Source organism: Rhynchophorus ferrugineus, unplaced genomic scaffold (genome assembly GCF_030347505.1).
Source record: "Rhynchophorus ferrugineus isolate W39M unplaced genomic scaffold, kcgeb_rfMv2 rfM3, whole genome shotgun sequence".
NCBI lineage: Eukaryota > Metazoa > Arthropoda > Insecta > Coleoptera > Curculionidae > Rhynchophorus > Rhynchophorus ferrugineus.
Genome location: NW_027472582.1, coordinates 70,047,121 through 70,061,568, shown reverse-complemented (window position 1 = coordinate 70,061,568; position 14,448 = coordinate 70,047,121). Strand labels below are relative to the sequence as shown.

Sequence of the window (14,448 nt, the reverse complement as noted above, 5' to 3'; positions counted from 1 at the left end):
ATTTTAATGCTTTTTAGGTTAATTTGTCAACTAAAATCATATAGTTCACAGAATTAACACTAGAAACAAATGTTCAGCATAACCCTATTCAAACAAAATAAACACGTTGTCAGGACAACATGGCGACCGTCAATCATTGTTCAGCAATATTCATTGACAGTTATATAATACAGTCAATCCAAAGTAACAGTAAACACAATCATCAAGATATATAATGTATTGACTTTGCGGTTTATAAATTCGTTTTAATACCAGGCGTTATTTCTCTTCTCATTTTATTCCGGTGAAAAAGAGATATATTCGGATACACTGTCTTATACGTTCAAACATGTAACCGATTAAGTTTACAAAATTCGCCTGGTTGTCAAACATCTGCAAAATTCTTTAAAACATTAGTGATAATAATTAGAGCTTATAAACCGACAAATGTTATTTTGGCGCTTTGCTTGTTTTGATAAATTTCAAGTTGCTGCTTATTATTACTCTGATTGAAAATGCCGATCCCATTAGACTGTCAGAGTATTATTTTTCTAGCAGTTACTTCGAACAGGAACGAGATAATATATGCTTTAGATGTACCATAATAACGTTATTTTTATTTCATTATTTTATTTACATTGGTATTATGTTGTTAAAGTCAAAATAAGCGAAAGCTTAAATTTGGTGCAGCAACGTTGCATTATAAATTTTGATGATGTACATTGGCTGTTCTATAGGAAGGAGTTTACTTTATTACTGAGAGATTAATATTGCAAAAGGGTGATAATGTTGAAACAATTTATATTTTGATCATTAACATTATTAATTAAAATTAATAAAACTACTATTTAACATTCAAAATGTTTATATTACTGTTTATTTGATAAACATCATAGAAAAAAAAGTTTAATCATAAATATTTAATATGTTTACATCTTCGATACAGGTTTTAGTTTAATCATAAATATTTAATATGTTTACATCTTCGATACAGGTTTTAGTCCAAGAATATTGAAACATTTATCCAATATCATAGCGGTGGCTTCCGCAAGCAATATCCTACCGATATTGGTACTAACGATCTCACCGCTCGCGTTTCGTTCTATGCAGTAACAGGAGTCGTAAAATTCCGTGAAAGTCGTTGCTATCTCGTAGACGTACTCGCAGAGATGGTGCATACACAAATCCACGGTGATTTTAAGCAGAACGTCGGGAAACCGTACCAGCACCTTTCCCAATTTCCACTCCTTCTCGTGCTCGAGCGATACCTGGTGGGTTTTCGAGAGTTCTTTGATGTTATCCGGGGTAAATTTAGCGTTCCTGGCGATTGACTTGATACGCGTGTAAGCGTACAAAAGATACACAGCCGTGTTTCCTTTATCGTCCAACATTTTATCGAACGAGAAGACGTACTCGTGATTCCTGTTGTGAGAAAGGTCGGCGTATTTAATGCAACCATACGCAACCGACTGCTGCGCGCTTTTCAGTTCGTCCTTGTTCAATACCTTGTCCCTTTCTTTCTCAACTAATTTGTCCAAGGAACGTTTCAGCCCTTCTTCTAGTAGATCCAGCAATCTTACGGTATCCCCGGAACGAGTTTTGAATTTTTTCTTATCTTCACCGAGAACTACGCCAAAACCAACGTGATCTGCCCTGGGAATTAAACATAACGGTAAAATATGCCTTAAGGATAAAATTTTTTTCACAAAATTTCAATTTTTAATAAAATTGAATTTATTTTTAATAAAAACATATAGTCCGTCCAATAAAATAGCAAAGCACGTCATCAACAGCGTCCAACGTATTGACAAATTCAGTTTGTAGAAACGTAAAATCCCTTTTAAACTCGCAATTTTCTTTCTCATTTTACTAATTAGCACTACTCTAGTTAAAATAAAAAAGGCAGAATGAAGTATGTGCTTCCGAACATGTAATCAAATTGGACTATAAAATTCGATTTGTGTTGGTACTGGTCGACATCGTTTTCATATGTAAATGTAAATATAACAAAACAACTTTAACATACAAATTATTGTGGCTATTTAATTAGTTGTAGTTTAATTCCATCGATAAATATGTATTAGATGTAACGTGAAAATAAATTATATTTTATATCGTTATTTTTGTTTCATTATTTTATTTACATTAATATTTTGTTATCAGACTCAAAATAAATGAAAACTTAAATTTAGTGCGGCAACGTTGCATTATAAATTTTGATGACATGCACTGACCGTCTTATTGGAAAGATTACATAGTCTGTTCAATAAAGTAGTGAATTCACGTCATCTGAACTTATGACGTCAAAATGTCGCGATGTTGCCGCATCAACTTTCAGTTTTTGTTCATTTCGGCTTTGACATATAACAAAATTATAATCTAAATAAAATAATGAAACAAAAATAATGTTATCAAATATAATTTATTTTAACATTACAGTCCATCTAATGCATATATTATATCGTTCCTATTCGAAGTAACTGCAATCTGTTTCCGACTCCGACTATCTAGTGGCTTCGCCATTTTCCGACTGAACCGGAAAAACCGATTTGAAATTTATCAAAACAAGCAAAGCGCCAAAACAACGTTTATCCGTTTATAACTTGTAATTATTATCACAAACATCTTGAAGAATTTTGCAGACGTTTGACAACCAGGCGAATTTTGTAGGCTGATTCAGTTATATGTCCGGACGTAGTATCGTATCTCTTGACTAGAAAATAACGACGAAGAAAAATAATATCTGAAGTCTTAAAACGAACTTACAAACTGCGATAGTTTAATACATTCGACATCGTGATGACGTGAGTTCACTGATATTTTGAATAGACTATATATATCACGTCATATATGACGTTGATTATATGTTGGTAAATGCACTTTCGTAAAAATGTTAAATTCGTTTTAAATTCATTTTACGCTAGTTAAAAAGAGACAAAATTATGTCTGATGCATCGGAACATCCAACCGAATCCCTCTATAAAATGGATTTGTGTTTGTAGTGGTCAACCCTGTTGCCAAACAGCTACAAAATTCTTCAAAACGTTAGCGATAATAATTAGAGGTTACAAACCGGCAAACCAAAAGTACAATTTGATGCGGCAACGTTGCGACTTGTGGATGTCTTAAATTTTGATGACGTCCATTGGCTTTTGTATTGGGTCGACTATAGTTTATACTGACACATATTAAATATAAGGTGTATGAAAAGAAAGTTTATATTTAGTTACTTTATTCTTAAAACAATTCTCATGTTTCGTACAAGAAACTCCATTTCTTATTGAAAGAGTTGGGCAGGGAAAAAGAGATAAACGAGGAAAGGGGCGTGAATAATGAGCAAGAATAATGAGAATATTACAAGGAGAAAGATGTAGAAAATAGGAAGAAACCAAAAACTGCGACTGAAAAAGTGTATACACTATCACCAAAAAACGGGGAAGTACACATTACGCAGACATTTTAACAGAAAACCGAGAAAAACGACAAGAAGAAACTCAGAAAACCAAATTTAACAAGAGCACAAAGAATTGTTCAGGGATGTATTTCAAAGAATCTAAAAAGCAACAACCGGTTCTTGAACGAATCATAATCCTATGAAATATTCCTAAAATTAACTGATACCTGTGTTTGGTGTTATCCAAAATCCCTGCTTTCTGAGCACACCCAAATATCGCTTGAAAATGAGTAGCTTGACCGGCATCAGTAACATATATAACCCAGTCGACTTTTTCTTCTTCGATCCTCTGCCTGATAGCGGCCATATCTGAGGTGTCGTAAGTATAAGCCCCGTCCGACTTAACAATAGTTAAGGGAATAGTTGCCCCTCCTTGAAAAATCACGAACCTTAGCACTTAAACTATGACGATTTTAATAACCAACTCACCCCACATTATTTTGCGGCCTTCATCTTCTTGTAGATAACCGCCTTCAGCCAGGAACGTTACGATTTTCTCCATTCGAGTTTGGTAGAACGATTCACCGCGTTCCATCAACTTTATGTCCAAGCGATCGTATATTTTTTGAAATTCTGTTGAAAAAACAGTATGCAATCAATCGTGTTTTGATCTTTATTAAAAATTTATGGATATTATTTGAAAAATCGATGGTTTGTCTATTTTAAAAATTTAAATTTTAAGCCTGTTTAATGACTTTTTTAAGAGTTATTTATGGAATTACAGCAACTTTTGTAAAGTAGCACCAGACAAAGTTGACAAGAGCGAATTGAACAATGGACAGAAGACGCCGTTGAGGACGAGTATCCTATAGAAACTCAAATTAATGACGAAAACATATACATGCTGAGCCACATGGCTATTAAGTACCAAGATTTGAATTATGCTGCCAGAAACTTCGTCTTAAATCGCTTGAACGCCCTTTTTCTCGAAACTATTTTTTCGATTTAATCGATATCTCAAATTCTACTTACGATATACTTAAAATTTAAGATTTGTGCTATTAAAAAAAATTAAAAATGAAAAGGTGTTTTTTCTGATAATTTTTTGTACACTATCGGGAAAAAAATTTATTTAAATTTTAGACCATCTTCGAATTTACCCACCTTTTCGAGAAACGTCGCATATCAGATTCCAGGCTTGCGTATGTTCAGGTTCAAATGATTGTAGTTTAACGACACTGGCGTAAGCTCTCTTTTTGAACTCCTCGTCGTCATCAAACCGTTTCTTGGCTTCCTTATAAAATGCCTGAAGGTCGCCGATAGGAGGCGATTCAACAGCATAATTTGGAAATTTATCTTGTAAATGAGCAATCAGCATACCAAACTGAGTGCCCCAATCCCCAACGTGATTAATTCGCATAACATTATGTCCTAGAATACAATTTCACTGTAAATAAGGAAAAACCTGTTACTGAAAAATATTATAAAACCAACCCAAATACTCCAGCAAACGACAGATGCTGTCTCCAATAATAGTAGAACGTAAATGACCTACATGCATTTCTTTAGCTATGTTAGGTGAAGAAAAGTCCACTAATACCTTTAATTTTTTCTCTAAGCTGGGAGGCTTTACACCATTTTTAAAAATACTTGAAATGCTTGACAGTATGAAGCTTTTATTCAGGAATATATTTATAAAACCAGGCCCTGCTACTTCTAATTTAGCAATCAATGGATGGGGTTGACAGTTATCCATAATTTTTTGACCGATGTCTCTTGGAACAACTTTTTGCCCTAAATTCATTACACCAATATTATTTTAGAGAATACTATATAACAGATATTTATATAGACCTTGTTGTTTATATAAGTTCGCCAAAGCCATAGCTGAATTACACTGGTAGTCACCAAACTTGGGATTATTTCCTGACAATGCAACTACTACTGGTGGATCATTTATCTCAGGACAAGCTGATTTTATTGCCGAAGTAAATAGATTTATTAACACATTCATAATACTCTCCAAACTCCCTTCCGTTTTAACTTTAGATGCTTCTGCCATTAAGGCCTAATAATGTAGATATTGTTATTAATGTGTTAACTATTAGGAACATAAAAGTATTAAAAGCGCAAAACAAGTATGTTAGATATACCTTGTTCAATATGGAAAGCCTATGATGCAACTTTTGATTTTCTGACAATAATTGTGATACTTCAGGACTTATACCCTCGTAATTATCAACTTTAGCACCATTTTGCAACTCTTTAATTTGTTTCTTTATATGTTCAATTTCTCTTTCCTATAAAATAAATTCAATGTACAATAATTCTAAAAACACAAAAATAAAAGTTCATACGGCTGCTAAAGCTTCTTCTGTATACTTTTCTACAATATTTGGATCCATGGATGTAAATAAAACTTAAAGGCACTGAAATAAAGCTATAATTGTTCGCTATTTTATACGAAATTAGCACATGTATATTTTTAAAAATGTATTGAAAACAATGATGAAACAATGATAATTTAGGTTAGAAATTCTGCCGGGTTCCAATTTGTAGAGATTTTTTTATATATCATTACATTGCTAAATAAATACAATAGATGGCTCTATTCTCGTTTTTATTTTACTAATCCCTTTGATAAATGATAAAAAAACTTATTTGTTTTAAATATTTTTATTAATTACAATGATTAATTGTATAAAGTACATCACATTTAAACATACACCTATATACAAAAATTAAAATTACACTAATTACAAGGCCTTTTAAGGATCCTTTGATTCGCTTTCTTTAAAAGAAATTTTATGGTTTCTATTAATTCAATTTTTTTTCGTTTAGTATCCAAATTTTCTTCCTTTATATCGTATACGTTTTGCCAGCAATTATGAAGATCGTCTTTTATAGTAGGAAAATGGACAAATAAATCATTATCACTCATTTCGTTCAATTTCTTTTCAAGTTCATCTAAATGAGTTATAATAATTAGTAGTTGGGAAGGGTAAATAGGTTCACTAGATTCTATATTTTCTGGTGGTGATGTAATTTCGGTAGATGTGGCTTCATTAGTTTTCACAGGATTTGGATCAGGTTCTACAGAATCGCTAATTTCGAGGTCTATTACTTCAGTACATTCGTAACTTTTTGACGGAGTTGATTTCAGCCGTTTATGACTTGAATGTTTGCCGCCCATTTTAAACTACAAAATGTAAAATAATTATGTCCATATATTTATTTTGCTTTAAACACGTTATTTTATTTTATAACTATATAATAATAAATATATAAAATGTTTCAATAATTTAATTATAATTCAGATTTAAATGTATGTAATAGAAAATAAATTTAGTGATATCTACTATAGATAAAATAAAAAATATGATTAATAAAAAATAATGTGAATTATTTAGCAAGTGATAGATGGCGCTAGTGCTCATTTGCCGTAAATGTGCACGCATGTCTCTAAATAAATTTAAATACAAACTAACAGTGCATCAAAATATATAGTGAAATACAAAACAATACAGCCATATCACTATCGGATTATCAAGTTTATATTATCTTTTATCAAAAAAAGAAGCTACAACCGAACTACCTTTAAAACCATTTAAATATAATAGCGAATTATCAGTTGAAGTAAAACTCATCATCTTGTATTGTTTATTTACTTTATCTTATATATTTTATACATATGTACTGAAGGGATATTTTAATTTTATAAAAGCACTAAAAATTATCATTACATACCAAATATTTGTTTCACACTACACTGCTAGTTTTTTCTATTTTCAGTCATGTCTTATCGAACCACTATTGTTTACTCTGATATTATTGAACTAGACAACAGACCTGCCTATTATTAAAACAATATGTTCATGTAATCTTAATGTAGGCGTAATACGATAATATAATTTGATATTAGATTAAAAAACTAATTTTTGGAGGAAGGTATTAGACTTACATATTTGCCCTTTTATTAACGAAATTATTATCAGTCAATTTAATTGTACATCACGCAAATTAAATAAATATGTCATTATTAGTCACATTTTTGCGATAAGTAACTAACATAAAAGAAGCGAAAAAAAGATTATCATTCTATTTTTTTTCTCCAACATTTTTATCTAATAATTTAATGTAAGTGGTGTTTAGTAACTATTTTTTCCAACATTTTTTATCTAATAATTTAATATTCATATTAATATAATGTTAAAACAGGCATATTATTATAATATATTAATCACTATATATTTTTAAATAATTATCTACAAATAAAAAATAAAATTAAAGCTGTTGCCATGTTATAATTTAAAAATTATCATTTTTATTTTGTCGTGTTTTGTTTCTGACACTATACAGTTGCATAAAGAAATAACTATAATTTCAGCTTGGTATGGTACATTTGTACCAGTTGACCCATTATGGAATCCAGTATAGAAAGGTATTAGAAGTAATAACTATAATGTAGTCAGTATTAGAATTTTAAATTAAAAATATCCGGATTTTTCGTTTTCAAAAATCACAATGTATTACATCCATTTGTTACTGTATATTTTTAAATTTATTAACAATTAATCTGTGGTGAAAAGTTTTTGTTTCATTTATGTCTATCAGCTGTTTATGACAGTTTTATTTGTCATCGTTGGGTAATTACATAGGTAGTTTTAAAGTATGTTGAATTATAATATGAATTATTATTATTAAATTGTTTGTTTTCAGTAGTAAAGTAGTTAATGCATTTTTCTACATAATTTAAATATGATTGTTTGCGCTATTTTTTTGTCAAAGCATAGACATGTTGTAAAACGTATAACCCGATTTAATAGTCATTTAGATTTTAAAAAATATTTATTTATTCAAAGTTCCAGACCTAAGTTGAACCAAACAGTTAATCAAAATAAAAGGTATTTTTCGGTAGATACGAAACCTAAAATCACTCAAAATGACAAAAATAAGGTACTGGAATCCTTTCAAAGCAAAACATCGAATAATTCAAGAGTTGAGCCACCAAAATCTCCTGCTACCCAAAGACTCCATAAATCTGATATAAAAAGATTGTTGTCATTAGCAAAACCAGAAAAATGGCGATTATTAGGTAATGTATTATATTTATTTAATTTGATGATATATAATAGAAATATTGCAGGGGCAATTTGTTTTTTGCTTGTTTCAAGTACAGTAACTATGGCTGTACCTTTCAGTTTAGGAAAAGTATTGGACATCATTTATTCAAGCACTGATTTTGACCAAGCCAAAACAAATTTAAATAAAGTATGTGGAATATTATTGTGTGTATTTATATTGGGGGGTATTTGCAATTATGGAAGAGTTTACTTTATATCCACTGCAGGTAAACTGATACTTATATATTTATTATCTATATCATAAAAGGGATTACTTACGTGAGAATATTTATTTTAGGTTACAGGATGACCCAAAGGTTGAGAACTAAAGTGTTTAATGCAATAGTTAAACAAGAACAAGGATGGTTTGATAAAAGACCAACTGGAGAATTAATTAATAGATTATCAGCAGATACACAAGTTGTTGGGCAGCTTTTATCTCAAAACATTTCTGATGGCTTGAGATCAACTATGATGGTTTTTGCTGGTACTGGTATGATGGTAATTAGAAATATATTTTAATGTATATTTAAGAAGTAACTATTTTAATTTATTAATGTTGATTTTATTTTAGTTTTATATGTCTCCAAAGTTGGCATTAGTGGGATTGGCTGTAGTACCACCAGTTGCTGGTTTAGCTGTTGTGTATGGAAAATATGTAAGAGGAATATCTAGAAAATTACAGGATTCTTTGGCTGATGCAACAAAGGTATTTTTAAATAAAATGTATTCCTCCTTTTACCAAGAATAAGATTATTTAAGGTGGCTGAAGAAAGAATTTCCAATATTAGGACAGTAAAAGCTTTTGCTCAAGAACCAAGGGAAATGGAAAAATACAAGACAACTATTAGTAATGTTTTAGAATTGGGATATCAGGAATCCAAAGCTAGGGCAATATTTTATGGAATGGTATGTCCTTTTAATGCCCACAATTTTGTTTATTTAAGAATTTATTTATAGACTGGATTTAGTGGACATGTAATAATTATATCGGTGCTATATTATGGTGGGGTTATGGTTTCTTCTCAAGAAATAACTGTAGGAAATTTATCTTCATTTTTACTCTATGCCGCATATATTGCTATTTCAGTCGGAGGGTTATCTGGGTTTTATTCTGATTTGAATAAGTCTGTTGGTGCTGCGACCAGAATATGGGAAATTATTGATAGAAATCCTGTTATTCCGATGATAGGTAAGCTAGGTATACATAACCAGATGACCAGTTTCTAATAACTTATTTTCAGGAGGCATAACACCGCTACAGTCTCCAGTAGGTCATATTCAATACAAAGATATTAAATTTAGTTATCCTTCCCGACAAGATATTGATATATTTAAAAAGTTAGAACTGGATATTGCTCCCGGTAAAATGGTTGCTGTAGTTGGTCCTAGTGGGTCAGGTAAATACTTCATGTGTTTGAAAACAAAAGAAAACGTCGTCTTATGTGTTTCAGGCAAGAGCACACTCGCCGCGCTTTTACTGAGATTGTACGATCCGTCAGAAGGTTCATTGTATTTAGACGGTATGAACGTGAGAGATATTGATCCTAGCTGGCTTCGAAAACATATCGGTACAGTAAGTCAGGAACCCGTTCTGTTTTCCAGGTAATCAATTATATATTATATGTATATGTTAGAATTCACGTTTAGGATGTGTATTACTGGTAGTATAAGGCATAAAACAGTGGGTATAACATGGAAGGATATCCCGCTATAAAACAGAGGAAGTATAGTGTGTACAAAATAACAGTACGAACAATTCACGACATCACGATGACCAAGTACTGCTATACCTTGTGAATTCGTATTAAAATCAGACGATATTTTCCTTCTCATTTCATTCTAGTTAAAATAAGATACAATGCTGTTTCATACGTTTCACTATGTAATTGAATTAACCTACAAAATTCACCAGGCTGTCAAACGTCTGCAAAATTCTTCAAAACATTAGTGATAATAATTACAGGTTATAAACCGGCAATAGTTGTTTTGGCGCTTTCCTTGTTTTACACACTATAGTGTTAAAAAAAGAGATTTGTTTCATTATTTTATTTAGACCAGAATTTTGTTGTATATCAAAGCCAAAATAACCTAAAACTCAGAGTTGATGCGGCAACATTGTGCCATTTTGACGTCATCAATTTAGATGACGTAGGTTCACTGTTATTTTGGATAGACTATCTCGATCGGAAGTACAGAGTTGTGGTGTATGACAGGAAGTAATATGGAATGAATTGTTAATATGGTATGACTTTAGTCTCGTATCACCCGTTAGTTTATCTTTCTCTCTATCTTTCCCAAAAAACTAGCCACGACAAACTAATCTGCGATGGTGACAGTGAAATAAATAAAAGACTGAAGAACAAACATTCGAAATATTCCTATTTTATCGAGGCAGTCTGTCTTTATAAAAGATCAATTCTACGTCACTGAGATTGGAGCGCGATTATTCAATGGTTTAATATTTTATATTTCAGAATATAATTGTTAAATAAATTTACGAATAATGAAAGAGCTTGGGCAGAAAAACATTGTTTACAGAGAATTTTTAAATCATTGAATTTTAAAACTATTAGGTTCGTATTATAGTTCAACGAAAAACATTTTTATTATTGTGATCTAATGATACTTAATTTTATTAATTTTATTTACTCCCTTAATAATTAATATCAGAGTCAGACACAATGAAGGGTGATCAGGTTTTGCAATATTTAATATACAGTATATTTTTGTTCTTACCTTATCGGATAACACTTCACAATAAGAACTGATATATTATTTAGTATTTAACTGCAACTGAATAATTTTCAAGGATTATTGATAAATTTATCATAGGTAAACAGTCATCATTGTGTACCCTTAATATCTATTAATCTTTTGATTATTTCAAATTTATTTTCAGTTCTATTAAAGATAACATTCTGTATGGGGCTGATAACCCTAATGAAATTACGGAGGATGAACTCGTTCGGATTTCCAAAGAGGCCAACGTTTATGAGTTTGTCAAACAACTACCGGATGGTTTTGACACTATAGTTGGTGAACGTGGTGTTATGCTTAGTGGTGGTCAGAAACAAAGAGTGGCTATAGCAAGAGCTTTGATTAAAGATCCCAAGATACTTTTATTAGACGAAGCTACAAGGTACCTAGCATTAAATATTGTAAAATGAATTGATATTGACCATAAATTGCAACGCAGTGCTTTGGATGCCCATTCCGAACATTTAGTACAAGAAGCTCTGGAACGAATAATGAAAGGAAGAACCGTCCTCACCATTGCACATAGACTCTCGACTATCCAGAACGCGGACACTATAGCCGTTTTGCGTGATGGTAAAATCATCGAACAAGGAAGATATCAAGACTTACTGAAAATCGAAAACGGAGCCTTCAGCGAGCTAATGAAACATCAGACATTTCAAGGATGAAAAATAGTTTCTTTAGTATTAATATCCGGCACATATAGTGTGGTACTTCGGTACCCCGTTCGAATTATTTTTGTTGATTTTTAATCTCAGGTGTTTAGTTAATAAATAAGCTGATTGTTATCATATTGTTTTTATTTTGGGAATTCGGAAATTGATTATTTTTAAAATGATCTAGACCATGAATCATTACCACTCATTAATTTATATAAATAAACATAAAACCCCCAATAATCTTAATTAGTAAGTGTTTTTTTGATAATACAATTAATATTGTGTTTGATCACAGTAATCTAATCATAACATGAGTATAAATTTACTCATTGATAGTAATTATAACTATTTAGATTCTGGTTTAAATAGGATCTTTATATAATGAAAGTTTACAATGGGTTTTTTAATAATACTGCAACATCTTGAACAAACTCATAATATTTATAATGGAATGCTTTTCAAATATGTTGTCTTAAATAAATTAAAGAAAGGCAACACAAACGATTAATATTAAATTTAAAAAATTACCAAATATAAATAAAAACATCAAATTAATACTAATCCTAAAGCCGAAACAATTTTAGTTCAATATTCCTTTTCTCTAGTGATAAGAGCTTTTTTAACAGCAAGTAAAAGGTACTTTGCTGATAATTTAACATTCTCAGAAACACTAGAAGTAGAATTACAGCGTCATGTGATGTACCCTAATTTGCGCCATCTATTTTAAATTTACTAAAATTAGGAACATCGCAACTTCATTAAAGATTTGGAACGTGTCCACAAAATATTACAGCACTCTATATATGTTTCTCCTCGCTAAAACTGAAAAAAGATGTTCGTTTTGTAGAGACTAAAAGATAATCAAATTAACAGTAAAGAAAAATGATCTTATGTGTTTATCTTTCATGAAATTTATAAATTTACTATTACAAAGTAGTATTTTAATATATGCAGTAACAAGGTAAGTGTTTCCAAAAATATCATTTTTATTCATACAAAATGTGAACTCTAAAATTAGGAAGGACTGAAAATAAACTACTTGTATACAAATATAGAACTTTTTATAGAAACATAAGTTATATAGTCACAATAGTAAGTTTTGTAACATTGACAACAAAGAACTATATACATAGAAAATATGAAACACAACATATTTATTAGGACAGGGATTAATCTTGCCCAAAAGAAATCAAATAAAAACTAACATAACAGAGAAGATAGATATATAAATCACATTATGCTGTTATATCTAATACCACAATAAGTACTTAAAGTGTAGCCGTATATATAAATAATCTTTCAAAGATTCAACTAAATTGAGATCACATATGAATCAAAAATACAGATATATATAACCCATCATAAAGAATTGGGCTTTTTATGTTTCTAGCACATACTTCTTATATATGAAAATACATCTCCTTCCAATTCGATTCATAACGAGCAAACTAAGTTTTACACCATTTGTACTTTCTTTTAAAGAGAATGTAACAGTTAAACATAAATAATATAAAATATGACATTTTTTAACCTAACACTAGGGTCAATGGACATACTGAGTTACATGTACATATTGACTGTCTCTCAATAATTTAAGCAGGTAACCCCATTTTAGATATCTATCATTCTGCTGTTTTCTTCATTTCATACGACTTATCAACAGTCTTAGTAGTAGTAAAATTTTTTTAGAAAATCACTTTTATGAATTTGTTCTAGTTCTCTGGTGTTCTGGTAGCAGTCGTCTGAATAATAAAATATGGGGCTCAGGGCCATGCAGCATATAATGAACCCAATTTGGACTCTGTTGAACCCCTATAACAAAATACTGAGAATATTAGTATTAATAATTGGTAATGAGTACTTCTGTCTTATAGTATAACCATTTAAGCATGTAAAACATTACACCTTTCAAATTTTAATTTTGAAAACTATTCTTTATTATTACCCAAATTTCTCCACTCTGTCTCAGTCATTAGATGTGGTCTTGGGACTAACTTTGCCACATCAGGCGGTAAAATTACGTGACGATATTCATAATGATCATCTTGATACTTTTCGGAGTACTGAATATTTTCAGCGGGCATCTAAAAGCAAAAATAATCACATTATACATGTTTGTGCTGTTTGCTTTTCGACAGTAACAAATTTTACTATGTTTAATAATTAATAAAGCTTATTTCTGGCATGTGTTATTAAGTTTAAACATTATCGACCACTCATATACTTAAATAACGATTATAATTTGAATAAAAACCGGCAATAGAGACAAAAATCTTAGGTGTAAGAAAAGCTCATGGAAATTATAATATTATCTCAAAAATAATTTACCATAAACAATCTTAATTATCACTTTTTATTTTAGTAAATCGATGAAGTTTTAATTTTTTAAATCCAAATAGCTTGTTAGCGTCCTAAGGTTAAGATTGTTCGATTGCATAGCAATTCGATTATGGATGACATTATCGAAATACATCGCTTTTACCCAAATTCGATTTAATTCGAAGCAGTAATGCTAGAGTGGTCTTAAATTGTA

At 30.6% G+C, this 14,448-nt stretch overlaps 3 protein-coding genes and 3 long non-coding RNA genes across 13 annotated transcripts; 3 read left to right on the top strand and 3 right to left on the bottom strand.

Moving 5' to 3' along the window:
* The first annotated feature begins 826 nt into the window (after positions 1-826).
* On the top strand, positions 827-2,824 carry LOC143193440 (uncharacterized). Its single transcript, XR_013005021.1, has 3 exons — positions 827-925; positions 974-1,807; positions 1,868-2,824. It is a non-coding gene; the product is annotated as an uncharacterized LOC143193440 (long non-coding RNA).
* Positions 827-5,928, bottom strand: ArgRS (arginine--tRNA ligase-like protein). 3 transcript variants are annotated; one of them, XM_076399601.1, is made up of 9 exons: positions 5,731-5,928; positions 5,527-5,673; positions 5,228-5,441; positions 4,868-5,167; positions 4,538-4,804; positions 3,863-4,006; positions 3,601-3,805; positions 961-1,632; positions 827-914 (listed from the first exon to the last, which is right to left on the bottom strand). In XM_076399601.1, exons 1-9 carry the CDS (start codon positions 5,776-5,778, stop codon positions 890-892), a joined length of 2,022 nt encoding a protein of 673 aa, XP_076255716.1. In that variant the 5' UTR covers positions 5,779-5,928; the 3' UTR covers positions 827-889. The 3 variants fall into 3 exon arrangements, with proteins under 3 accessions (XP_076255716.1, XP_076255718.1, XP_076255717.1); XM_076399603.1 differs by having other exon boundaries at positions 827-925; positions 974-1,632; XM_076399602.1 differs by having other exon boundaries at positions 827-1,632.
* A 506-nt stretch (positions 5,929-6,434) lies between these two features.
* On the bottom strand, positions 6,435-7,434 carry LOC143193439 (uncharacterized). The gene is made up of 3 exons (XR_013005020.1): positions 7,335-7,434; positions 7,121-7,226; positions 6,435-6,572 (listed from the first exon to the last, which is right to left on the bottom strand). It is a non-coding gene; the product is annotated as an uncharacterized LOC143193439 (long non-coding RNA).
* Positions 7,435-7,709: 275 nt separating this feature from the next.
* Positions 7,710-12,044, top strand: LOC143193397 (ATP-binding cassette sub-family B member 10, mitochondrial). 5 transcript variants are annotated; one of them, XM_076399598.1, is made up of 11 exons: positions 7,710-7,814; positions 8,236-8,468; positions 8,520-8,723; positions 8,795-8,997; positions 9,071-9,205; positions 9,259-9,405; positions 9,457-9,688; positions 9,741-9,896; positions 9,951-10,101; positions 11,399-11,638; positions 11,696-12,044. In XM_076399598.1, exons 1-11 carry the CDS (start codon positions 7,795-7,797, stop codon positions 11,922-11,924), a joined length of 1,950 nt encoding a protein of 649 aa, XP_076255713.1. In that variant the 5' UTR covers positions 7,710-7,794; the 3' UTR covers positions 11,925-12,044. The 5 variants fall into 5 exon arrangements, with proteins under 5 accessions (XP_076255713.1, XP_076255714.1, XP_076255712.1 ...); XM_076399599.1 differs by lacking the exon at positions 7,710-7,814 and adding an exon at positions 7,953-8,042; XM_076399597.1 differs by lacking the exon at positions 7,710-7,814 and adding an exon at positions 7,991-8,042 and having other exon boundaries at positions 8,096-8,468.
* Positions 12,045-12,732: 688 nt separating this feature from the next.
* On the top strand, positions 12,733-13,834 carry LOC143193438 (uncharacterized). Its single transcript, XR_013005019.1, has 2 exons — positions 12,733-12,876; positions 13,632-13,834. It is a non-coding gene; the product is annotated as an uncharacterized LOC143193438 (long non-coding RNA).
* Positions 13,468-14,348, bottom strand: LOC143193418 (cyclin-dependent kinases regulatory subunit 1). 2 transcript variants are annotated; one of them, XM_076399628.1, is made up of 3 exons: positions 14,244-14,348; positions 13,861-13,999; positions 13,468-13,727 (listed from the first exon to the last, which is right to left on the bottom strand). In XM_076399628.1, the coding sequence occupies exons 1-3, from the start codon at positions 14,244-14,246 to the stop codon at positions 13,615-13,617; spliced, it is 255 nt and encodes an 84-aa protein (XP_076255743.1). In that variant the 5' UTR covers positions 14,247-14,348; the 3' UTR covers positions 13,468-13,614. The 2 variants fall into 2 exon arrangements, with proteins under 2 accessions (XP_076255743.1, XP_076255744.1); XM_076399629.1 differs by lacking the exon at positions 14,244-14,348 and having other exon boundaries at positions 13,861-14,124.
* Between the last annotated feature and the right edge of the window lie 100 nt (positions 14,349-14,448).